The 26,575-nt window shown below is 34.3% G+C and overlaps 3 protein-coding genes across 3 annotated transcripts; 1 reads left to right on the top strand and 2 right to left on the bottom strand.

Annotated features, from left to right (window-relative positions):
• Positions 1 to 2,201: 2,201 nt before the first annotated feature.
• Positions 2,202 to 3,780, top strand: LOC114193792 (protein SOB FIVE-LIKE 5-like). The gene is made up of 4 exons (XM_028083732.2): positions 2,202 to 2,945; positions 3,033 to 3,113; positions 3,237 to 3,312; positions 3,395 to 3,780. Exons 1-4 carry the CDS (start codon positions 2,583 to 2,585, stop codon positions 3,418 to 3,420), a joined length of 546 nt encoding a protein of 181 aa, XP_027939533.1. The 5' UTR covers positions 2,202 to 2,582; the 3' UTR covers positions 3,421 to 3,780.
• Positions 3,781 to 4,903: 1,123 nt separating this feature from the next.
• Positions 4,904 to 11,436, bottom strand: LOC114194395 (WD repeat-containing protein PCN-like). Its single transcript, XM_028084582.2, has 11 exons — positions 11,145 to 11,436; positions 10,904 to 11,038; positions 10,287 to 10,593; positions 10,127 to 10,190; positions 9,795 to 9,908; positions 9,488 to 9,650; positions 8,279 to 8,432; positions 7,458 to 8,050; positions 6,560 to 6,741; positions 5,925 to 6,206; positions 4,904 to 5,451 (listed from the first exon to the last, which is right to left on the bottom strand). Exons 1-11 carry the CDS (start codon positions 11,304 to 11,306, stop codon positions 5,145 to 5,147), a joined length of 2,463 nt encoding a protein of 820 aa, XP_027940383.1. The 5' UTR covers positions 11,307 to 11,436; the 3' UTR covers positions 4,904 to 5,144.
• Positions 11,437 to 18,843: 7,407 nt separating this feature from the next.
• LOC114195661 (peptidyl-prolyl cis-trans isomerase FKBP62-like) lies at positions 18,844 to 25,366 on the bottom strand. The gene is made up of 12 exons (XM_028086207.2): positions 25,064 to 25,366; positions 24,655 to 24,990; positions 24,030 to 24,110; positions 23,845 to 23,925; positions 23,192 to 23,386; positions 22,542 to 22,631; positions 21,952 to 22,127; positions 21,600 to 21,722; positions 21,353 to 21,499; positions 20,044 to 20,171; positions 19,819 to 19,939; positions 18,844 to 19,102 (listed from the first exon to the last, which is right to left on the bottom strand). The coding sequence occupies exons 1-12, from the start codon at positions 25,233 to 25,235 to the stop codon at positions 19,016 to 19,018; spliced, it is 1,737 nt and encodes a 578-aa protein (XP_027942008.1). The 5' UTR covers positions 25,236 to 25,366; the 3' UTR covers positions 18,844 to 19,015.
• Between the last annotated feature and the right edge of the window lie 1,209 nt (positions 25,367 to 26,575).

Raw genomic sequence — 26,575 nt, forward strand, 5'->3', positions numbered from 1 at the left:
TGGATTTGTAATCATTATTTTAGATTTGGTCTGTGTAGTATGTTTTATTGCAGCAATTTATGTTGACGTTTTTGTAACAACAGACATCGTAAGGTAGAGAGTAAATAAAAATAAATATCACACAGTTGGACAAAAAAGCACTGTATTTTTAGTTCTTACTTACACATCATGCTTACTTTTAATTTAATTCCTACACTTTATAGTATCTTCACATCAATAGTACATACAGTCTTGTAATATTAACAAACATTTGGGACAAACTAGAAATGATTGCATAAGTAGAGAGCAAGTGAATTTTTTCTTTTTTTTTTTCTTTAGTATACCCCAATTAAAAACAAGTGGTCTAAAATAATAGAGTTCAAAGTTTGAACAGTAAGATTTTGGATTTGAGTCTAATGGTATGAGTCTGTGAAGCAGTGAAACAGTAGATCTGTGATTGGTGAGAATGAAAGAAAAAAACATGTTTACTGCATCAAATTGCAGTATAAAAAAAAGGCAGAAAAGATGTCAGAAAAGAGCATTTAGATTTAGTGCATGATGTTGGGGTCTAAGTCCTAAATTCCATGATGATTGCATTAACATAAGAACAGTGTTTTGGTTTGTTTATTTAAGATGGATTAGAGAGATGATTAAGATGGATAAGCGGAGTGGTTAACAGAGCAGAATGCATTAGAAAGCTGCAAAGGGACACATTGTATTAAAAGAGAGGGACCAATTGGAGTCAGACCAGAATCATGTAGTGGCCCTATGATCTTTACATAAAGTCACATTTCATTGTCAATCCACGCACAAGAAAAAATAAAAAAAGATACAGAGAGGTTCAATGGCTTATTGAAATGTGGTAGGGTCACTCACTAATTTTCTTTAATTCATAAATTCTATATAGTAAATGGGCATGAAACCAATCTAGGAAAGCAAGGTTTTATTATTCATTGATTGATTCTAAACAAGTGTTTGTTTGTTTGTTTGTTTTTTTACTGTTGAATGGTTTGAATGGTTTGAATTGCATAGTACTGGTACATACAATAAGCTACATACATATCAGATTTGAAGGCTAATGTTACCCAAATGTGACAATATTTTCTCCACTGAGTGGGGTATGGTGTTGTCCTAAGTACTATATGGATTTTCTACCATTTGGACGAGGTGAGTTTTTGTCACTAAGAGCAAATTGTACCTGTGTGCCATTTCTGAATCTGAATTGTACTCCATCAACTCCCTACCATCCTCATGCTTTTTCTTTTCTACACTGTCCTCTCAACCCTTGAGTGGTTCACTTTCTGCATTAAATTTCACTCTCACGTAACTTTCAATTATCTTTATAGGGGAAACTCTGATACCACACGGCTAACATTTTTGCACTTCAATGTGTTTTTTAGACTAAGGGTCTACTTAGATTTAACTCAAATCAACTTTCATCTTTCATTATGCAGATACGTGCATGATTAATGATATCCTAATGTCACTAAAATGTTGTTTAGTGAACAATTGTGATGTTTCCCAGAAAACATGACTTGTGACTAAAGAGAAGACAGAAATCAAGTAACATGCTATATTTTATTGTAAGCAGAGATGGTTGTTATTAGTGACACATTCAAATCAGGTGCTCATTAGTGGTTTCTTTCAATGAAACGTGGGTGTGTCTAGCTCTATGAGGAGACTTACATTTATGGAAGTTGTAGTACGAGAGAAGAAACAGGTACTGAAGATGGTAATTTATGTCAAAATGAATAACCAAACTAAACTAAACAATGACTTGATTTGAGACAGTTCCACATTAAAACTTAAGAAATTGTAAAGGGTCCTAAAACTTTGTGGTGTGGCATGTCATGTTGTAAGTAGTACTTTCTGAGCTCCCTGAGATGAGTTGAGAGTTAAATATTGATTGGTGGGTGAGACACATATAAATGAAGTGAGAAAGTGTGGTTTGTTGGTTGTTGCAAAGCAAGCACAATATTTGAGGGTGTGGAAGAAGAAAGGAGAGGGAGCAGAGTGCATTTATTGTGGAGTCAAATTGCGAGGGTAGTAACCATTAATAGAAACAAAAATCTAATCATTAAAGTATCATTAGTTGTGACTTGGCCAAATTAAGATTAACTTTTGTCCTGAAAGGACAGCACTATGTTTTGATGGGAGCAAAGTAATGCAATGCAATGCAATGGTGCCATAAATCATAATCTCTCGCCTTATCACATTCTCTCACTCTTTCACTACCAGACACTCTCGTACACACACGTTCACAAGGCCAACTGGCAATATTGATTCATTCGCATAAAGATAAAATAAGAAGGCGAAAGGATTGTGCAAAAGGACAGAACCAGTTTACAATTCTTAGGCAATTCCTCTCTCTTTCTTATTATTTTTTTTATCAATCCTCCTTTTACTCCTTTTCTTTCTTCTGCTCAGAAGAAGAACTACATAAGAAGAAGCACAAGTCTAGGTTCTCTACCACTACTATATCATCTTTCATCTTTCATCTTTCACTTGATCATATTTCGTATCAGACAGACAGATTGAACATCTATAAAAACAACACCAACCTTGGTGTCTGGTTGTAGTATAGAAGAAAGAAAAAGGGTTGAATGGATTATCATATATCTTCTGCTTCACAATACAGTAGTGGTAGTGAATCCGGTTGGACCCATTATTTGGACCAATCTTCTCTTTCTGAAAATTACTTGCAGAGGAGAAGTGGGGTGGTGGAGGATGAAGGAAAGGGAGGAAGAATGGAGGAGGAGTCTGAGGAAGATTTGTCCATGGTGTCTGATGCTTCTTCTGGGCCTCCACATTATGATAACGAATACTGTTGTCAGAATTGGTATCCTTGCCTTTCTTCTACAACCAAAGAGAAGAAGGTCAAAGAATATGGCAGAAGTCAACAGTCTTCACCTCTCGATGACACTGCAAGCTCTCCGTTTTTCAACTATCCCGTGGAGAGTAACAAGGTTAATTTCACTGTATGCGCCAATGGTTTCTGCTTAGCAGTCAAAAAAAAAAATTGCTAATGAGTTGGTTCTTTTGTTGTTGAGCAGAAGCAAGAGAGTTTCCCCGGGAATGGAGAAGTGGAGAGTGCATTGGATTTTTCTCAATGCGTATCTGCGACAAGAATAAAGGTACAACTCAAGTTCTAGTGCTGATTATTTTGTCAAATTTTTCTGTTATGTTATAAGTAAAAGCATTAGGCCTTTGCATGGAAAATTTTGATTGCGTTGAGCTAAATTTATTGATCTGTGCAGAAAAAGACAAAATTCCAGAAGCACTTCAGTTTCTTGGAGAGGTCTCTAGCTGGAAAACTTGGGTCAGAGGAAGAAGGTGAAGATCATTATGTTTTGTTAGTGAGAGAGGAGTGATGGGAAAATATGCTAACAAGGGTTTTGTTATGTGTTCTGATCAGGTGGTTTTGATGAAGAAGGGAAATGAGTTTACTTTGATGTAGCCCTTGTCACTGTTGTTGCTGCATTGCTGTGGAAAGAGAGACCAGAAGAATGGATGTCAAAGGAGAGAAGCTACTCAATGTCTGGCAAAGGCAAAAGGAACTCCTTTTTTTTTTCAAAATATTTTAAAAAAGAAAAGCTCTTATGTTGTAATTTTACCCCTTTTTTTTTAATGTGCTCGTATGCTACTGCTGCCTATGGTATTGGGAGCAACCTAAGAGAATATAGGAAACTGAATAAGGTTTGTGTCCTCCATTTTCTTTTGTTGTCATTAGTGGCAGGCATCTCTGGGACCTCCCAGGTCGTGTTCTTTTGATACTATTCACAAACTCTTCCTCATATGGTATTCACTGTTCTTCCTTTTTCTCCAGTAATAATAAACACAAAACAAAACTGAATTAACTAATTCACCACTGAACACAGCTAGGTAGGAAGAGAGGCAGAGGAAAAGGAAAAGTCACTTCACCACCATGAACTTAGCATATATCAAATCCAAAGGCCTAGTAATGAGTAGTGACCCACTTTATTAAGTTGAGCCACAGCCAGTGCCAGCCTAGCTCACAACCACTTTGGGTGGGTAAATGTGGCAAGGTAACTTAACTTCACACCCCAAATGGACAATGTATCCAAATCCAACCAAAAGCCAACCTTCATTTTCGGAACAGCCCCACCACCTTCTGAAAACTATCCCACTTCAAATCTCATCCATTCATAACACTCGGTACAATTATTCAACTTTTGTTTTGCTACGATATCCAACAAAATCTTTTATTCGTAGTTTTTATATCCTCAGACTCCAACCAACTGCATGGATCTACTACAAAATAACTCAGATATTTGGAAACGGACAAACACATTATTTCACCTGTCATTCTTACTTTATTCTCTACTATTTAATTAATCATTCTAATTCGAAATTACAGTCTTCCAACTCTTTCGATGCCAACCATGGAACACTCGCGTAGCTTTCCAACTTATACACCCAACTACAAAACTCTAAATATAAAAAATTAAGTTGCTTCAAGATTCTCCCAAACACAATTCCTACGCAAGTTTTTAATGACGAGAACAACTATTAAATATCTAGAGAAATTTAAACATATTTATTAGATGTAAAACTAAATACATTCTTCTAATTTTATTACATGTGTCATACGAGTATATCCTATCCACAACTCATCTTGAGTTTACTGAAAATAGTTTCAGTTTACTCTTTATTTACTCCATCCGATCAATACACTAGGCATGTGTAACAGCCTTTATGCAATTTCCAAAATACTTCAGAGAAAATCAAGGAAAAGAAAAGAACTTTCAAATTAAAAGGATATAATTACAACTAAATCGCCCGAAATCTTGTTATGAAAGCTATCCCTACTACACATATTGATGAAGTCCTTGTTTATACAACAAACTATTTTTATATGAAATTTTAATTACATAATAATCATGTAGCATGAGAAGTGTCAAGATTATAATACATAAAAGCAGCCAAAATTAATCTGGGAATTGATCAAGAGTAAAAGTACAGAAATTGTGTAGATAAAAAAATGTAAATTGAAGCTATTACTAATGGAACAAAATTGATTATGATAACACAATACACGATTCTAGATCCTCCCAACCATGAAGAGACAAAAAAGAAAAACAAGGGACTTTTATCCCCATCATATCCCCTCAAAGCTGAGAACAATTCTCTAAGTTGCTTAAAGCTCATGTCCCATATATATGTCTGTGGACCGGTGGGGCTTCTAAACTCTTGACCACTTGCAACCATGGTTTGTCTACTATAAATAAGGAATTTTTTGACGTATGAGCTAAAAATAAAACAGGATTCTCTAATGGTAGAACTTGAAAGTTCCTCCTAACAGGCTTATCTATTGGTAAAACTTCAAACTTCCTCTTAGTCCCCTTCTTAACACTAAAATATTGTAAATTCCCAGCCCTTGAATCTTGTGTGTTAAGCATATCACCTTCATCTTGCTCCACAGGCAAACCAAAGTCAATCAAGCACATTGCCCTGAACATGGAATAATTTTGAAACATGAGAAAATGATCCAAAAATAAATAAATAGAAAAACAAAAATATTTCGTAGTTCTAATTTGAATCAGGAATGGTTTAATAATATCACAATTCTGAAACCAACTGACTTAAGGGTTAACTTTACATGTATCATGTGCCTGAAACCCACAGACATAGATATCACATTACTGTCTGTTTGTTGAAGATATCAGGAAAAACAGAGACAAACGTAGGAGCAAATCTAAAAAACTATGTATATCACGGAATTACTAAACAGGACGAAATTCTATATATAGTATGTATATATATATATATGAAGCTTCACAACAACATAATTTAAAGAATACCTAAAACAAAGGGGGCACGAGTAATAAAGTAATAGGGCGCTCATAACATGTAAAAAATATTGATAATTCCACAAATGGAAGTTGTCAATTTCGTATTAACAATGAAAAGAAAAAGGCATATACCTGGAGCTGTAGACAACAACCGAAGATGATATTGCCGATGGAGAAGATGAAGCTTCTGCTGGAGGGAATGAAAGCCCAATAACTTCACCAGGAAATTCCTGATATCTCCTAGGAAGAGCAAAAGTATGTCGTTTTGACCATTCCCCTAACTGCTTGGCCTCTACGTCAAGTGCATACACTTGATTTGATGATGTTGTAACTATCAAAACGTTGTCATTCTGGGGTGGAAATCCACCAGCTGTAACAGAGGCGCCATCTAATCTTGAAATGAACCAGTGCTGGCTGCAACACAAGCAGGTTTATTACAACAAGATATCAATATCAAATAATTCATGCAATCAATGCCAGAAGAAAAGCACACCCGACAAAAGAGGAGAAAGAATAACACCCTTTGCTATTTTACAACACCTAATCAGAAGACGTTATACTACAGAACTACCACGGCAAAAGTAGCAAACGTCCAATCAAAGCTTTATGAAGATTGTCCAACAACTATTTGTGTCTCCCCAAAAGTTTATTTTATTTTCAAATTTCTTATCAAAAATAAAATGACCAGCTATCTCCAGAGAAGCAGCAATTGCATTAATGGGTATCCAGAGTTAAAAAGGAAAGATTAAGCAAATTAGAAACCTCACCTTTGTATCTCCAGGTTAAATACATATATATCCCCAAAACAGTTCACAGCTGCCAACCATTGCCCATCAGAACTAGAAAACAATCTCGTTATTGGTGGCTCAGTTGGAGGCAAATCCTCATCCTGAGACTCACGACGGGGGGTAAAAGTATGCACTAACTCAGACTTCACAACATCCACAACCTACAGCATTTAAAACCGTTATGTTTCAACAAAACAAATTTTTACAGCCTAAGATCATAATAATTAAAACAATTTGGAAACCACTGACAAACAAACCAATAAATAAACTTAGAAGTTAACTGAACAAACCAATATATATTAGGAAACCATATAGCAAACAACAAGAACAAGTACTCATGCATTTGCAAGTGAAGAGGGCATTGTTCAAAAGCAAAAAGTATCAACAAAACATACATCTTTACAACTTAAGATCATAATATTTTAACAAAACAATTTGGAAATTACTGACAAGTAAATTAATCAATAGATAAACTACATGCTATGAAAACCAATGTATAGCAAAGAATAACATTATACAATAACTGATCATGCATTTGCAGGCAGAATGAAAAGTGTTCAATAAATCACAAATAATAAAGAAAAACTTCTGTAGATTTTTCTAGGAGGATGTGGCAGATTCACAGTTGGGTCAGACTACAGACCCTATCTGTAGAGCAATATCAAACAAAGTACATTCCCTAACAACAATCTTCAGGTTTAGGTGCAAAAAGTAACCGAGGTCAAGCAAAGAAGGGGCAAGAATATTAATAACAACCACATTTTGGACATGTTCAGAAATTCTGACAAGCAAAAAGATCTTCCAATATTAAGCAACCATACTCCACATAAAACACAAAATTAACTATGAACAGATATGAAGCATGTCACTGGCTTACATATATCCTTCTGTCGCAACCTGCTACTATCAACTTGGAAGAGTCGTGAGAAAAAACCATAGAGTGGGCAAATGGTAATCTCTGAGGAAGCTCCCTTCTATCAACATTCCATGTGATTTTTCCCACTTCACACCTTCTCAGTTCCAAAAGACTAGGCCTTTTATGATCAGAGTATGCAAAGAGCGCCCCTGAATTAGAAATGGTGCTGCAAATTATCTTTCGAGATGCCTTACTCTTGACTCGAGCAACTATTTCGGTCTTTGTAAGGCCCCCAGGGGTGGAAACATTTTTAAGCGGTAGCAAATGAACATCTATGTGCTTTGATGATTGGACTAAAAGCATTTTGGATTGATTAAAAATAGAATTGAGCACTAGTTGAATGGGTGTCCTTTGGGGTGCCGGACAGATGTCGTGAGGAGGGAACTGGGTGAATTCTTTGACTGGGTAGGCAAAAAGTTTTGTGTCATCCCCTGCTGATATAAGCATGGGAACGCCCAAATGAGCCCACTTATGGTAACTAAAATCAGTGGGCTTCCTGGCACCTCGACTTCTCTTAATCCTCTTCTCTGGGTTAATTTCAGGGTTAATATCACCTACACAAAAAAGCACAGCTAAGTAACAGAAAATAGAAAATATATAAACAAAAACTAAAGATACTGCTTCTTTGGATAAACTTTTCAACAGCAAAAAACACTTGTTTTTGGTATTCAAAAGAACTTCTGGAAAACTATTTCAATTTTTCTCATTAAAACAAAAAATTTAAAAAGCTCATCCAAACAAGCTAATAAATATATGAAGGATAAATAACAAAAAATATAGACCTTCAGGACTTATCGGTACAGCAACAGAAAGGGCCCTGATGTCGTGTGTATGAGACCTTACATGGTGAATATAGATCCATCTCTTCGTCATAGAAGAATAGTTGACATCATCAGCTGATGCTGCCTGACTATCAGAAAGCTTGTAAAGAATAACCTGCAAACAAATAAACTAAACCAACATTATTATACTTCACACCTGTAACAGACAAAGTAAGGAATAACACTAATTGATTCAAAAATTAATGAATAAAGAATAACAGAACCATATGCTGACATTACTCTTGAGAGAATACAAAATTCAGAACTCAATAAATTAGACACCCTAAAATATGACCAACAATGGACCTTGACCAAGAACAATTCGAGAAACAGTTACACATACTTAGATGATGCAGCATAGGTAACACATAACCAAACAGCTATATACAATAATTTTCCTGTAAAGTAATGGAGAACACTATGACTTGCTTTTGAATAAATGTAGAAATACAAGACCAAGCTAAAGCTGTACACTATTTTAACATGTATATTTAATCTTCCTTTTCAACTGTCTCACTAAATCATGCTTATCTAACCTACACGAACACATCCAATGCACGCAGTGCACATGACAAAATTACACTAAATGCTAAATATCAAAAACCAAATGACTATAAATATCAGTGTTTGGAAAACATCATTGTTATCTTGTATTGACGAAAATGCACAGCTACACATTGACCCAAAAAGGTCATAGCAATCATCTTCGATCCTTGGCAAGAAGTTCATTACTTCAAGTGCCAAACATCCTACACAAGAAAATGGAATGGAACTACCTCTCTAGTGGTTCAACTTCTGATTTCTGTTCATTTATTCTTTATCATTATACTATTTAAACCATTTAACTCTACTATTATTTGCATTTTGGCATTTGTGTGTGTGGACAATGAGAACAACAAAACATCTTATACACTTCCATGTGGCAACACCACATATTAATGGACAAGATAAAAAATGCTGAGGAAAATATACGGTCACTACTTGAATTTGACCTCAACAATGACAAGACAACAGTGAAAATAATATCGTATACATGTGTGAAGAAAATAATGCGTGAGGTCAAAGGTAAGTTTCCAAATAACATCAAAAGCGAACATAAGAAGCCAATTTCAACTTCGAAGATGAATTACTACGGTTTCACAAGAATTGACAACTAATAAAACGTGTTACCTGACCATCAGAACCAGCTGAAAACACCCTATTATGAGTAGGAGCTGCAGCCAGAGCAAATACATGTCCCTTATGTAAAGAATGTGCTTGCAAGAGGGTTCCATGTTGGCTGTCCCAAAACTGGACACTACCACTGCTGTCCGCACTGACAAGTGTACCATTCCTACAAAATGACTATCTAATGAGCGACAAGAGTTTGCAAATTGGAAGAAATCTACCATCAAAGTTATAACAAGATCGTGTACGTGGATTGCAGATGTATTCATATTAGTAAATTCAAAGACAATTCAACAAAGCATGCTATCACCTTAAAGACAGTAATGACCATATGCAAAGTTCTTGCCCACTGCCCAACCCTCCAAGTCCAGCTGTAATCCTGTAGACTTCATTGCCCAATGTAGCATTCCAGCAACGAATCAAACTGTTAAGAGTCAGACAAGAAAAATAAATAAGGGTACACTCGGACACCACTAATAAAATGTAGACTATGTTGCTAGATAGATCTAGTCTTTTTTTTTTTGCAAAATGGAGCATACAATTTGGCTTCTATAAAGGACAAAAACAAATTGATGCTAAGCTTCAAGCAACTTTAGCAGCGCACACAGTGATCTTTTTATCAATCATAAATTCAATACATACCCATCACTGCTTCCTGAATATATGTAGTTAGCATCGGCACTCCAAGTCACACTTAAAACTCGTCCTGTAAACCGTAAAAAAAAAAAACAAACTCTTAATGGGCACACACATACCAAATTGGAAAACTGCTACACGACAAATAACTCGAGGAAAATCTCACCTGTGACCAGGGGGAAAGATTTTACAAGAATAAATTCATCAGTGTCAGAGATTTCATAGATTCTCAATCTTCCATCATTAAAACCAATCGCCACGCGTGGAAGCTCCCGATAAGAACGCTCAAGAGGACCAGGCGAATGAGAATCATCATCACTATCACTGCTCTCATGTTCACCAAAATCATGGAAACCGTTCCCATTTTCGGTCACCATCCCCATACGTCCATCCTTACTCTCATCATTTACCTTGTCATCTACAGGAAACTTCATCGCCATTTGCCAGATTGAGACTTCAGATTTCAGCACTGTCTGCAAGCACCACGTGTACAATTAGTCAACCCACACAATAAACTCAAACAATTCAACTTTCAAAAAAAAAAAACAAGAAAATCAGTCATTCGTAACACCCTAAACATTACCCACACAACAAACCAAAAACATATTCAATAAAACAACCAAGAACCACACGTAACCTAACCCTCTGAGGAATAGGACTGTCTCTAAATTGGTGTTTCAGTTAGTATTGGTCCTCACTCTACAGCAAGAAAGAAACACGTAAAAATGTCCACATTGGTGCTTCGATCATTGCCAAATAAGATAACTCCATTATATGATATACCTCCTGCTTCAAGTTGAAAAGATCCCACCTAGAAACCGTTCCATCGACGTTGGACGAAAACAAACGGCTTCCGTCGACGCCGCCAGGGCACCAAACAAGCGACGTCACTCTTCCGTTAGGGCTTCCGTGAATAGTCTGCAATTGCCAAAACCAATGCATCAGAACTCACTCAAACACTCACAGAGAACAGAATCGAGAGAAAAAAGGATCGCCTTAAGTTATGAGTTAGTTAGGTGGTTACCAGCTGACAGTGCCAGCCGATGGCGCCGGGAGAAACCAGCCAGATTTCAAGCGAGCCATCTTGGCGAGCCGCGGCAACTCGGGCGCCGTCGATGGTTGTGGCTAGTGCCACAACCGGCGAAGGTCTCCAATCGACGGACCTTACCCTGTAGGTTTCGACCATGGAGCCTCACCCCAAAACGGCGCGCAACGCAATTTGGAGAGTGGTTTAGAGAGAGAAGAAGAGGAGGAAGAGGAAGAGAAAGAGAAAGGGAAAGGGAAAGAGGTTTAGGGTAGAAGAGAAACCCAAGGCGGCCATAGTTATTAGTTAGGTTTTGTTTTGAGGTTTAAGCGCGGACTTGGATTGGATTGAATGGATCCGAATATGTTTCGGGTTTGGTATCTCAGGCCCATCAAGCTTCTCTGACTTTTTTTTTCATCTTTTTATTTTAAAATGTCAAATATATTAACTTAAGAAAAAAGTTATTTCTTATAGTTTAAAAAGTAAATTACCTTTCTATAGTAATTTTTGTGGTCTATGAGAGGTTTTCCTAATTATTTGTCTAATAAGATCGTACATCAAAAAGATGGTTAATGGTAATGATTGTTATAAAATAAAGGTAATAAGAGAGACAAAGGAGAGGAAGAATAGAGAATGAGAGAGTAGGGAGCAACTTCTGTTTTTATGTGTGTCTCATTACTGATAGGACGAGTCCTATTTATAGGTACAATATGGTAACCCAGAAAGGATATAAAATCAAATAGTAAATACAAAATATTACATCATAAAGAGTAATGAATAATATGATTATCAATCATATGAGTAATTGTATAAATCAATGGACGACCATTAATTCATAACACTCCCCCTTGGGTGTCCATTGATAAAAGAATGTGCCTCGTTAAAACCTTACTAGGAAAAACCCTTTGGGATAAAAACCTAGTGAAGGAAAAAGAGTACATCATTCTATATAATATTGTTCTTTGCATCTTCTAATTTCTCCCCCTCATGTAAACTTACATCATTAAGATGGCGGAGTCCAATCCTATGAACCAATTGCTCAAAAGTTCTCCTTGGCAAAGACTTTGTAAATAAATCTGCTAGATTTTCACATGAGCGAATCTTTTGGATCTCTACATCACCATTTCTTTGAAGATCATGAGTGAAAAAGAATTTTGGAAGAATATGTTTTGTTCTGTCTCCTTTAATATATCCTTCTTTCAATTGAGCAATGCATGCACTATTGTCTTCATATATCGTTGTTGGTTTCATTTTTCCCAAGGATAAACCACAAGTTTGTCGCACATGTTGAATTATAGACCTTAACCAAACACATTCACGACTTGCCTCATGTAATGCTAAAATTTCTGCATGATTTGACGATGTTGCTGTTATTGTTTGTTTCACAGATCGCCATGAAATCGTTGTGCCACCACATGTGAACAAATATCCTGTTTGTGATCGACCATTATGAGGATCTGATAAATAACCTGCATCTGCATAACCCATTAGATCTAATTTTGAATCATTTGGGTAAAACAAGCCCATATTCATAGTGCCTTTAAGGTAACGGAGTATTTGTTTTACTCCATTCCAATGTCTTCTTGTAGGTGAAGAACTATATCTTGCTAACAAATTTACAGCAAATGCTATATCGGGTCGAGTATAATTAGCAAGATACATTAGTGCTCCTATAGCACTAAGATATGGTACTTCAGGACCAAGTAGTTCTTCATCTTTTTCTTGAGGTCTAAAAGGGTCTTTATCAACATCTAATGACCTCACCACCATTGGAGTGCATAGTGAATGTGATTTGTCCATATAGAACTTTTTAAGCACTTTCGTTATATAAGCTTCTTGATGTACAAGAACACCTTTGTTTAAATACTCAATTTGTAATCCCAAACAAAACTTTGTCCTTCCAAGATCCTTCATCTCAAATTCTTTCTTTAAACAATCAATTGCCTTTGTGAGCTCATTAGGAGTTCCAACTATGTTTATGTCATCTACATAAACAGCAATTATGGCAAATTCATTCTCGGATCTTTTCATATAAATACAAGGACAAATAGGGTCATTTTTATACCCTTCCTTTAATAAGTACTCACTTAGACGGTTATACCACATACGTCCTGATTGTTTCAATCCATAAAGGGACTTATTCAATTTTATTGAATAATCCTTTTTAGAATTTGCTTTGTTGGGCACATTAAATCCTTCAGGGAGTTTCATATAAATATCATTTTCCAAAGAGCCATACAAATAGGCTGTAACAACATCCATGAGGTGCAAATTCAAACCTTCTTGTGCAACAAGGCTAATTAAATATCTAAATGTTGTTGCATCCAATACTGGAGAATATGTCTCCTCAAAATCAATGCCAGGTCTTTGTGAAAAACCTTGAGCAACTAACCGTGCTTTGTATCTAACAATTTCACCATTCTCATTTCGTTTTTGTACAAAAACCCATCTGTACCCAATAGGTTTTACACCCTCAGGTGTGCGAACTACAGGTCCAAAAACCTTTCGTTTAGCAAGCGAATCTAATTCTGCTTGGATTGCATCTTTCCATTTTGGCCAATCATTTCTTTGCCGACAATCTTCAATTGTCATTGGTTCTTGATCATCATTGTCACTTATGACATCCTTTGCTACATTATATGCAAAAACCTCGTCAATATTGACTTTATTTCGATTCCATATTTTATGATTCATGACATAATTTATTGAGATCTCATCATTTTCAACAATTTCAGGTACCTGAGGTTCTTCTGGAACCGAATCATTGATTATGTCAAAAGAATCTTTTGGGACTTTTACCCCCTCGATTAGGCCATCTTGCCTTTTTTCCCTTTTTCTCACACGAGGATTTTTATCTTTGGAACCCAAAGGCCTACCACGCTTTAGGCGTGTTTGAGATTCATTTGCTATATTAGATTGTCCAACAGGAATATCAATTCTGATTGGAGTATTAGCAGCGGGTATATGCGACTTAGTTACCCTTTTTGTGTCAGTAAAAGCATCTGGTAATTGGTTGGCCAATTTTTGTAAATGAATTATCCGTTGAACTTCTAGTTCACACTCTTTTGTACGAGGATCAAGATGAGATAATGATAATTCATTCCAACCAATATCTTTTTCCAGTTTCTTTCTTTCTCCCCCTAACGTTGGAAAAATTGATTCATCAAAATGACTATCAGCAAATCGAGCTGTAAATAAGTCACCTGTTGATGGTTCAAGATATTTTATTATCGATGGAGAATCATATCCAACATATATTCCCAAACGTCTTTGAGGACCCATCATAGTCCTTTTTGGTGGGGAAATTGGGACATATACAGCACACCCAAAAATTCTTAAATGAGAAATATTTGGTTGTTGACCAAAAACCAACTGTAAAGGAGAGTATTTGTGATAACTTGTTGGTCTGATGCGAATCAATACTGCAGCATGCAGAATTGCATATCCCCAAGTAGTCATTGGAAGATTAGCTTTCATAAGTAAAGGTCGTGCAATCAATTTTAGACGTTTTATCAATGATTCTGCAAGTCCATTTTGAGTATGAACATGTGCTACTGGATGTTCAACTTCAATTCCAATTGACATACAATACTCATTAAAAGCATGAGATGTAAATTCACCAGCATTATCAAGACGAATTTTCTTAATTGGATAATCTGGGAAGTGGGCTCTTAACTTGATCAATTGTGCTAATAACTTAGCAAATGCTTGATTTCGAGTTGATAGTAAACAAATATGTGACCATCTAGTGGACGCATCAATTAATACCATGAAATATCTAAATGATCCACATGGTGGGTGTATTGGACCACAAATATCACCTTGTATTCGTTCTAAAAATGAGATTGACTCATTTCTAATTTTTTCTGGTGATGGTCTTATTATCAATTTTCCCTGCGAACATGCAGTACATGAGAAATCATTGGACTGAAGAAGCTTTTGACTTTTAAGTGGATGTCCACATGAGTTTTTCAGCTATTTTTCGCATCATGATATATCTAGGATGACCCAACCGATCATGCCAAACAAGAAATTCATTCTTATTTGTAAGCTTCTGGCTTACAATAACATGCGTCTCAATCGCATTAATATATGTGTAGTACAAGCCATAAGAGAAGGCTGATAATTTCTCCAATACACATTTTTTATTTGACTCAATTTGAGTGATATAAAGATATTCAACATCTCCTTCATTATTTGTCTCAATATGATATCCATTTAGACGAATATCCTTGAAACTTAATAAGTTTCTATTGGACTTAGGAGAATAAAATGCATTTTTAATATGCAATCTTGTACCTCTTGGCAGAAGTACTGTAGCTCTTCCAGAGCCTTCAATTATATTTGTAGTACCAGAAATAGTACTAACATTGACTTCTCGCATTACCAAAGTAGAGAAAAATTTATTACTCTTGAGAATTGTATGAGTTGTTGCACTATCAGCAAGGCACAGATCCTCATCATTGGTGTTAATGCCAATATTCATTCTTCATATAAACATAAATATCAATATTAGAGATTACTTTGTAAGAGGAGAAAAAGAAAAAAAAAAATAAAATAGAGGATTTTATTCATAAAAACATAAAAACTTGTACATATAAAAGCAACATGAATTAAATATAAAACATTGTCTTAAAAATTAATCATAAAATAAAACTATTTTCTAACACTCCCATCACCAATAAGGTGATCAATGCTTCCATCGGGTTTAGAAAAGAAATCACCAATATCAAGATGAGTAGTATCCATATGACCATAATCAGAATCACCATCTTCATAAGCAAAGTGTGTTTCTACATTCTTCTTTTTAAGTGATTCTTGGTAGAGTTCAACAAGATGCTTTGGTGTATAACAGGCACGGGTCCAATGACCTTTACTACCACAACGGTAACATATATTTTCAGCCTTTTTGCCATTATTTTCACCCCTTTCTTTTTCCTTTTTCGCATTCTTGTTCCACTTCTGTTGATGAAGTTTCTCTTTGAAAATTTCCTTTATAACCATGTCCACGACCATGATTAATAGCACGACCACGACCACGACCATGGCTACGACCACGGCCAAAATTACGACCACGATTATTATTATGGTCTTGACCTCGTCCATGATTATATGGATCAGATGTTGCTGCATTCACTTCTGGGAATGGAGCAGAACCAGTTGGTCGGGCCTCATGATTTTTCATCAAGAGCTCATTATTTTGTTCAGCCACAAGAAGGCATGAAATCAATTCATAATATTGATTGCTCCATTCACTTCTGGGAATGGAGCAGATTAGGCGGATCTCATGATTTTTCATCAAAAGCTTTATTGCTTTGTCCAGCCAGCCATGCATAGGCATGAAATAAATTCACAATATTTGTGAAGTCTCTTTTCACAATATTTTTGTTATGAGCAAATTAGTTGCTTTATTTCTTTATTTAATGGTATCCCAATATCCATTGCATCTAAATATATTTCAACATTTAAAATCCAATATAAGGAATTCTTCCTTACAATATCAAGGGTCACAAATCCAAATTTTGCAACGTTTCGCGTGTTTAAAACTAACACATAAAATAATAATATTAATAATAATCATCATCATCAAAATAATAATATTAATAATAATCATCGTCATAATAAAAATATTATGACAGAGAATTTTGCAACGTTTCGCGTGTTTAAAACTAGCACATAAAATATTAATATAATCAAATTTCATGTATGAAATTATTAAAATCAAATAATAATAATAATAATAATAATATGACAGAGAAAAATAAATCAAACAATTATCATTACACAAAAAAAAGAAAATGAGATAAAGTTTGTGAATGAGAAAAAGATTAGAAAGAACCTCGGTTAAGGAATATAGAGCGTTGTTCTTAGGGAGAAAAAAAAAAATATGCCTTCACGCTCAGTTGGATAACCCTCGTGCTGATAACGTGTTATAAAATAAAGGTAATAAGAGAGACAAAGGAGAGGAAGAATAGAGAATGAGAGAGTAGGGAGCAACTTCTGTTTTTATGTGTGTCTCATTACTGATAGGACGAGTCCTATTTATAGGTACAATATGGTAACCCAGAAAGGATATAAAATCAAATAGTAAATACAAAATATTACATCATAAAGAGTAATGAATAATATGATTATCAATCATATGAGTAATTGTATAAATCAATGGACGACCATTAATTCATAACAATGATAACTTATTAAAACTTATTAATAAGTTGTTTGATGGCAATGAAATGATAAGATAAAATAATTATTAGATTATTTGTAATAGTAGTACATGTTTGTGTCTTCCAAGTTTGTTTTATCTTAGACGATAAGAAAATACATGCGCCCGTTTTTTTTCTTTCATTTTTTTATAATAAAAAATAATAAAATTATTATTATTGTTATTATTGTTATTATGTTATACTTATAAAATAAATATAAATAATTTTTATAAATAGGTTTGTAAATAATTTTTATTTATTTTACAGGTAATTTTTTAATTAAAAATGATTAAATAAAAAATTGTTAAATTTAAAAAAACAGTCACTTAAAGATTGTAATTGATGAAATATTTATTTTAATTTAAAATAATTTTATTTAGATGATAAAATTGAAAAATAAATATGAACACAAATAAAAAAATCTTTATATATAAATATAGATATTTATAACAATTAATATTACATAATATATGTAATAATTTTGACACTTAACATTTAAATTTAATATGTCGATTGTTCGGATAATGTGCATGTTTGATATTTGAAGAAGAAATCTTTGATTATATTCTACTTGGCCTCCTTGCGGAGTTAGATTAGTTTGAAGAGAAATTTTAAAACATTTGAAAATCATGTTCTTGGAAGGAAAAAAAAAAACTCTAAATAAATATTAATTAAATGATTAATATTTTAATGCTGTAAAATTTCACATTTATAATATTTTAGTCTTTAAATTAATAATATGTTTATTAATTTAATATTTTTTTCTGAACATTAATTTTTTCCCTATCTAATTATTGTATGCTTAAATATATTTTAATTCTTTGCAAATATAGTTTTCTTTAAAGTCTACCGTATTTCGAGTTTTGTTCAAAGAAAAAAATCATTTTTTAAGAACATTTACAGTAAGTGTTGGATTCACCTTACTTTTTTAAATAAATAAGCTAAAATAATAGAGCAGACACACTATAAGAGTTTTAAAAAAAATTTCAAATGAATTTCTTTCTTTAGAAAAAAATTACTAAAGATAAGAAAAAAATAGTTGAAAGTAATTAAAATTCCGAACATTTTAAATATTTTGAAATCTCAATATTTTCCATAATGCTTAGTACCCAAATTAGACATGATGAATAATAATATATATTCCCCAACACCAATTTGAGGAAGCTGCCAGTATATTGTAATGTTACTTTTCTTTTAATATTTGAATGATTTTCTTGTAGATTGAATGAAATAAAATAAAATCTACTTCTAATTTATATTGTTCCTTCATTTTTCTCTTATCTTTAATTTAAATAATTTTGTAATCAAATTAGACACGGATTCTATCTAACTCAACCTATTACTGCAATTGTCAGAGTTAAACCATGCAAAGGAAAAACACTGTCTTCTGCTATTCTATGCCAACCAAAGTGATGTTACCACCAATAATGACCCTTCTTTAGTTAGCCAACTAATGATATATAAAGAATAAATGCTTCAACAAATAAACAAGATTTGGATGCTAATTGGAATTGGTATAAATGATGGTAAAAATTAATGTATTCTATTCGAGCATGTAGATTACCGTTCGAATTAAATTTGCAAGTTCCATCTTCTACAACGAATTTTTGCTAATGGAAGCTTTGCACTATAATCTATACAGGTTCAACAACAACAAACTAACTGTTAAATCACTGCGCTATCAGCAACTGTGTCCTCTTCCATTCTTGCTCCATCTTCGTTTTCCCTATCGTCTTTCTCAACCTTCGGTCTCTGTTTCCGAAGAGTAAGAGTTTCATTTACAAATAAAATTTATGTGGAAGCAAGAACATTGAGTGTTTATATAATAATAACAAGCCACAAAGATTAAGAACTACAAAATGAAAAAGGAAAGAAATAATAAACAAATCCTACAGTGACAACATATAAATTGTTGAAATCTTTCTTTATCCGATGCATCAAGCCAAACTAGGAAATTGAATGTTTCGGTAGCACCGACGATAGCTTCATAGATTCCCAAGCAATCATTAGATACAAAGAAATGTCCACAATATTAAATGTGAGCCTAGGGAGCTAAAATAGATCCTCTTCTAGTTAAGCTTCGACCATTGATGAAAAATCCACTAGTCCATACACATACAATCTGACTCTAGATCCACACAGCAGGAATTGGGACCTTCAACTGTCTCAAAATCACGTTTTAATTTTAATCAAATAGAAAAGAGTGAGCATAAGTCCAACCTGTTATGATATTCTTATCACCATAGGTCCTTACATGAAATTCATGCTTAAATTAGACTATTTTATCTCTCATATTTTTTTAGCTTTTTTTCTTTTTTTCTGAAGAGTGTCTATTAATTCATTCAACCAACCCTACATCTACCATATTTTCTCCAAAAAGAATAGGTATGCGGGACTTTAAGACGAGAATTCCTCAATTCAAATACACATGCAGAAATGAGTCGTCGTTAAGTCTAAACAATATTTACCTTTATAGCCATAGACGAGTCCTTTGTTTTACCCGCAAACATGTTTCCGTATAGCTTCGCATCTTTTTTGTCTTTGTCAGCTTGAAGTTGCTTCAATTTCTTTTGAATTATCTTTACCTCCCTGAAAAATGAAAAAAAAAAAAAAAATGTTTCTGTAATGAGCACACGCATTTTTAATCTAGCAGTAAGCTCTCTTCAGGAGAATCAACCCCTTTATTTAAGTACCTGTTTTGTGGGTCCGCCACAAGAGCTTTCTTGATGTCTAAATCTGCTAATAGGAAGTCTCCAGTTTCTATATATGCTTGTGCTCGTCTGTAGAAAGCTTTCACGTTGCAAAATTCAACATCAAGCACCTGAGAAAAGAGTAAGCAATTCAATGTGATAGCTACTCTTATAACCTAGGCCTACATCTTAGATGTTGAATGATGAGATGATACAAAACCTTCCTTTCCTAGTTAGCGCTCTCTAGCATCAGCATACAATAAGCTTCCAATATATATTGAATTTTTTCACTTCTTAACTGTTTTATAACTTCAGAGGGAATGGTAAAGTTCTTGTGCCTTAGTGACCGATTGGTCAAGGATTCAAATATGGAAATAACATCTTTGCATATTTGCAAGCATTGTGTACAATTACCCTCTCCCATATTTTCAGATAGTGAGAAGCTTAATGACACCGGAGTATGTTAGTTAGCTTTTTGGCTGTTCTATAAGTTTGTCAGTACTTTTACATGGTAATGTAACAATTTTCTAAGCCCATACTGTGTTACATATAGAAATTGGAAAAGACATAGTGTGATTCTTCTCTTAATTGAAAGTGACTTTAGCAGAAAAAAATAATAAAATATTTGTTAAAATATGTCACGAAAAATCTCAAACCTCAGCACAAGTGTTAAAGGACCCTTCCACAAGTACATTACCAACCATTTATGCACCGTCAGCAGATGAAACAATTTAGCAGAATATAATTGATAGATAAAGTCATACAGATACCCTGGTAATACTGGAGTGTGGGTGAGCAGCCGTATTATGGTGTATTATTGACCCAGAGTGAGCAAGAGACAAGGAAAAAGGGGATGCAAACAGGGCTTTACATTTAATTGTCCAGACATGTAACAGTAATGGAAAGAAGAGTGACAAATGTGAAAGCCTGTTAAAGTGTTAAAAGAAAAGAGGGAGAAGGAGGTGAAAGCAAGAATTCAGCAGGAAGAATGGAACTTAAGCAGAAGCTACACCCTAAAAAACCAAGCCTAATTACAGAAAAATTCCATTTCTGTTTCTCCAATATCCATCAATTCACAGTTTTTTGCAATGAATGAAATAGTTTCTCTCTCCCTACCAGCCAGATACTTCAAGAAACTCAACATATAATTCAAAAAAAAGCAGATCATGAACCTGATGAGAACTATTCTTAATTCCTTTACATCCCAATTTGTTATCACTTCTCCCACCCATAGTTATTATTCTCTCCAATTAGCCAATCTGTTTATAGAATTGCTGGTTCAAATCTTATGCATGACTTTATTGACTGTTACCTGCGAACATAGTTTGATTGCTCCACTAAAGTCATTAAGTTTAAGGCTACAAGCTGCACCATTCAACCAGCATGACACTCTCAGTGCGTCAGCTTGCTTTTGCTCACCGAACCCAAAGGATCCATCGTCACTAAGAAAATCAACTGCCTGAGAGAGAACAAGGTATCATGGATTGGGCAGATGTCCCAGACTAAAGGAATCTTTAATAAAACTTAAAACCCAAAACCAACACAAGTCAAGGATTTACCTGTTCATACTTCTTCTCTGCTCGGAGGTAATTGCCACCTTTAAATAGTACATTTCCTTCTTCTTTCTTCCTCCCAGCCACCTCAATTTTCTCCTTACTATTCAATTCCCATGGTGCTTTTTCCTTTAAATCAGATAAAAGTTAGAAGTATTGAAAGCAATGCTGCACAGAAAACATAAAGACATGTATCTAACGAACAAACTATACAAAGCAAGAAAAACCAAATCATACTGCAACTCATTTTGGTTTTCTCCACTCTTCGGTAAATGATACAAGTTTCCATCATAGTTATCGAAAAAACAAAGTTCTTCACATTTTCAAATTGACAAGGGGAAGATTTTTTTCTAATTACCTTGATAAAATCCATCATCTCAACGTCATAGACTACATTTGAGCCTGGTGGAACAATAGCAAGATCTCGTCTCACTTCAACATTTCCAAATGCATACTCAGGATGTATGGAAATAATGGCCCTCTCACCCTTCTTCATAGTAGCCACAGCTCGATCTAGACCAGCAATCACTTGTTCTACAGACAACAAAATAAAAACACTATTATCATCACCTCCTTGATGTCATAATTCTAAAAATCCTCAGTTCATCCCCAAGCAAGGGGGAAAATGTATGTGTTGAAATTATGGTGATTTAGTTATAGGACACAAGAATCAATACTGATTGAGATCGTCTTACATTTTCTTGATGAGTTTGATATTTTCATTAAAATTTGATCACTAACCCTTGTGTATATTACTCATAATATTAACTTATTAGGGAACAAATCATGAATACATAAGGAAAGATGATAGTCAATCTTAAGAAATGATGAGGAAATTAAGAAACTAACCCTAGAGCATAATATAAGATATTTATGATAAGATATTTTCATATTATAACAAACAACGTGCAAAAGAGTGTAGCTAAAATAGGATAAGAAAAACCTCACCCTCATCAGTTATGAATTCCAAGGGTTGTTCTTCACCAGTTCTCCTTTTCTCAAATACCGTGCCATCTTCTAGCATAGCTGTGAAGCTGACTGCAATAGGAATTTCATCAAAAGCAATTATTCAACTGAGCCTTCTTCCTTTCCTTTAAATTTGAAATTGAATGGGCAAATAACACGGTAAAAAGAACATTAACTCCTGTCCCCAATAACAGCAAGCGACACTAGATTTGGGAATAATAACAGGAAACTAGCCAACAACAACTCATTATTTTAATATAGAAGGTGTATGAACTGAATTATTCTTTCATCACAATTTTTGGTAAATTATCGTGTTTCAATTTAAAACTAGAATCACAATTCAGTAACAATAGATTATATGATTTACTACTTATATATGTTAATAATTTTAACATTGAAGGAGATGCATGAAATCGGAAATAGAAAAATTACAGTCACACAAGAGTCTAATAATATAGATTATAATCTGACCATGACCATAGATTTGAAATTTCTTCTCACATCATACAACAACAATCCATATCCTTACAGTTCTAGATCTGTTCTGATTCAAGTCAACTACATTAATAACCCCTCAACCCTGGTGGTTGAGCTTATTTAGCTTGAGTGTGTTGTTTTTTTTTAATTTTTACCAGTAACATGTGCACACTCGTCGGCTGTGAAAGCACCCTCCCCTTCTTTCAATATCTTTTTAAGCACCTTGGAGTCACCAGTAACATTTATGACAGGCTTGAAGGACACCAATTCAATATTAGCATGCAGTACTGAATTTGGAGGGATTGGACAGAGCCCACTTCCAGAGTCTCTTCCCGTGTCCCCAAAGGCATCTGCAGTAACCAAATAAAATAAATTCAAAATTAATCATCCGAGTCATCAAACTACAAGACCCCTCAAGATAATGAATAAAAGCGTAATTCCAAACAGAACTTGAAAGAAGCAGTAAAAACTAATAAGGTTAAACGGGTGAACCCCAGTTTATAATAAAGAATTATGCCAAATGTTGGACGTGGGCAGTTCCCTACATTGGTCTATTTAACAAGGAATATTATGGTAAAAGTAACCAAAGTGCTAGCGAACTAAAACTGACTAGGAGAGAAGCATAAACATTTCAATGGATTACAGGGATTGTTACACAAATCAGGCTCCTATTTTGAGACCAAAGTTTGATGTGTCCCAACTCTCAACAAAATGAGGAAATATAGGCCAATACAAAAAACCATTCATCTGATTACCAGAAAATACAAAATATGGAAATTTAGGCAGGTGAGAGGAGCAAAAAACATACACTGAGGTTGGACAATTAATTCGGCCTTTTCTCCCCTCGTCATAGTCATGATCACTTTTGGCAAAATCGGAAAAAGATGACCTTCAACCAGCACCATTATTAGTCAAACAAACTGTGAGATGAAAAATGAAACTATACTCCCTATTACATGAAATCTAAGAGAGAGAGCTACGTGAACAACATACCATCCTTCACGTAAAACTCAACTCCTCCTTCAGGTGTCTCTTCAACAACGGTGCCATCAACTAGTGCCACCTGATACTTCACTGCAGTGGCAAAATATCCAACACAAACTAATTAGCTGACAAAATTTTCACTGCATGCCCAGAGCAATACGGCTACAAAAAACATCAAAATGTGCAACTATAGGAACTTAATTAAAATGCCCTATTGTAAAGATTGTTAACACTGCCATCTGATCATGGATCACCACATGCCATAAGAATACTACCTTTTCGAAATATCCACTTATCTAAGCCCATTATTACTAAGTTAATATAGTTAAAAATCTGTACACCAACAAAATATGGAAGTTAGATTATTCTTTTTGGTATCCTCCACAATAAAAAATCATAACACCACAACCAAGAGCCAAATAACTCTCCTTGAAATATTTAAACCACAGTTACAAACTCAAACCTAATCTCCAGACCACTAATTAAACTAACTGTGTCTCAGTTGATCGACATACTCGGTGGCTGTGAAAATCACATTCTAACATACAACTCTCTACTTAGTGATATGTTCAATTGATGCAAGGAAAAAGAAAGAAGCATAAACAGGCACAACAAGGTAGTGGTAGAATACTACCAAGCACTTCATCGAGATCAGAAGGGCGGTCGTTCCCACTCCCCTTCTCCACAATTTTCTTGATAACTCCACCATCTTTGCATACATACACCACCCTCATCCACGAAAGGAGTTCGACCTCAAACTGCACAACAGAGTCGGAATCACGCCAAACATCACCTTCACCATCTGCAGGTAACGTGAACAATGCCACCTCCCCTTTCTTCATACTCGTAATCCCACGGTCCAACCCAGGAACGTCACCATTGCCGAGAGTAAACGTCAAGGGTTGATCCGTGTCTCTAGTGGAAGAACCCAACGCCGTTCCGTCGACCAATGTTCCTCCAACACGGTGAACTGCATTGATAACTAATTTATATCGATAGAATGTAAAAAAATAGAGCCACGGTGGCCGGTGGTGGTGACTAACCTGTTACGACGTCGTTGAAGTTAGGGGTCTCCCAACCGTGTCCGTGTCTGAGAAGCTTCTTCTTGAAACCTCTGAGTTGCCTCTCTTCCCCCACCTTCTGCGGCGGCGCCGATTCGATGACCTCGCCGGGCTCCTCGTCGAATTCATCCTCCTCCGACGACAGCACCACCATCTTTCCCTTTTCTGGTCTTTTCTCGAACAATCTTTGGATTATTACAATTTATAACAACAAAAACCACAAAGTGTTCTTCCTCAACTGAATGAGTGAGCGAGATGTTAGGAACACAATAATCCTCAAATGCAAAAAAGTTGGCTACCAAAATAGGCAAATGAACAATAATTTATTAAGAACAGTTACAAAATTATTTTTAAAAATTTACCATAAAAATCAAATTTTTAAATATTTTCCAAAAAAAAGTATTTTTCAAACACAAAATTAAATTTCTACAGATTTTCAACTATTACCTCTCAAAATATCTTAATTACCTATCTCTTCCTTTTTTACATCATCAGTAATTCATTATCATCACGTGTTTATGTAAAAATATAAAACAAAATTGATTTTTGTTTTCATAAAAAGTACCTTGCGTGGCTCAAAACCTTAAAATGGTGCATTTTTTTATTGAATTTATGGATAAATTTCTAAAAAAAATGAAAGAAGCTAAATCATGTTCAAAGTGTCAAATGGATATGTTCTCTGAATTATCTAATAATTTTGTGTTGTTATCATCCAACATTTTTTTAGATAACCTGCAATTTTTTTTTAATTTAGTCCTCTTATGCGTCATTATAATTTTTTTTAAAATAAATTAAAAACTTAATAGACATTTTTTAAATTTAAGTTGTATTAATAAAATTGATTTTAATTTTATGTGTAAGGATGTGATACATAAAGTACAATACAGTTATATGTGTTTAGTAAATTATGCTTTTTATTTTTATGTTTGGTATGGTTTTATTATTGTAAATGTAATTATTATTTTATGAAACAGTTGATTCTTAAGTTTATGAGTTTGTTTATTTGGTTTAAATTGATTGGGCTGCAAATCGCTTTAGATGACACTTGTTTCACTATTACACCACACAATTATTATTACAAATTTTATCATTGTCTCAAAGCATCATTACTGCAAAAAGAAGAAGAAAAGCAATTTTGAATTTTTTTAAAACATATTTCATATCTTCTGAAAAAAAAAATCTTAGAATATATTTTATGTCCGGGTATATTAAAAACACGCGTACCGGAAGAAATTTTATGAGTTTGGAAAGTTTTTCCAAAAGTCCCATTTAAAACAAATATTTTAAAATATATTTAATATATTTCAAAAATTCGGTTTCGTAAATCGTGTTCTAAAAATATCATTTAAAAAAATTTAATTCCGAAGTTTTGTTCCCAAAATTTTGAAAAAACTTATTTCGGAAAGTTTTCAAAATACATAGTTCAGAGGAGTCACTTCCTGGAAGACAAAATTATAATTTTGAAATTGGGTGCACAGAGAAATTGTGAAGATG

This window comes from Vigna unguiculata, chromosome 8, assembly GCF_037176805.1.
Source record: "Vigna unguiculata cultivar grain cowpea cultivar isolate G323 ecotype 2 chromosome 8, ASM3717680v1, whole genome shotgun sequence".
Lineage (NCBI taxonomy): Eukaryota > Viridiplantae > Streptophyta > Magnoliopsida > Fabales > Fabaceae > Vigna > Vigna unguiculata.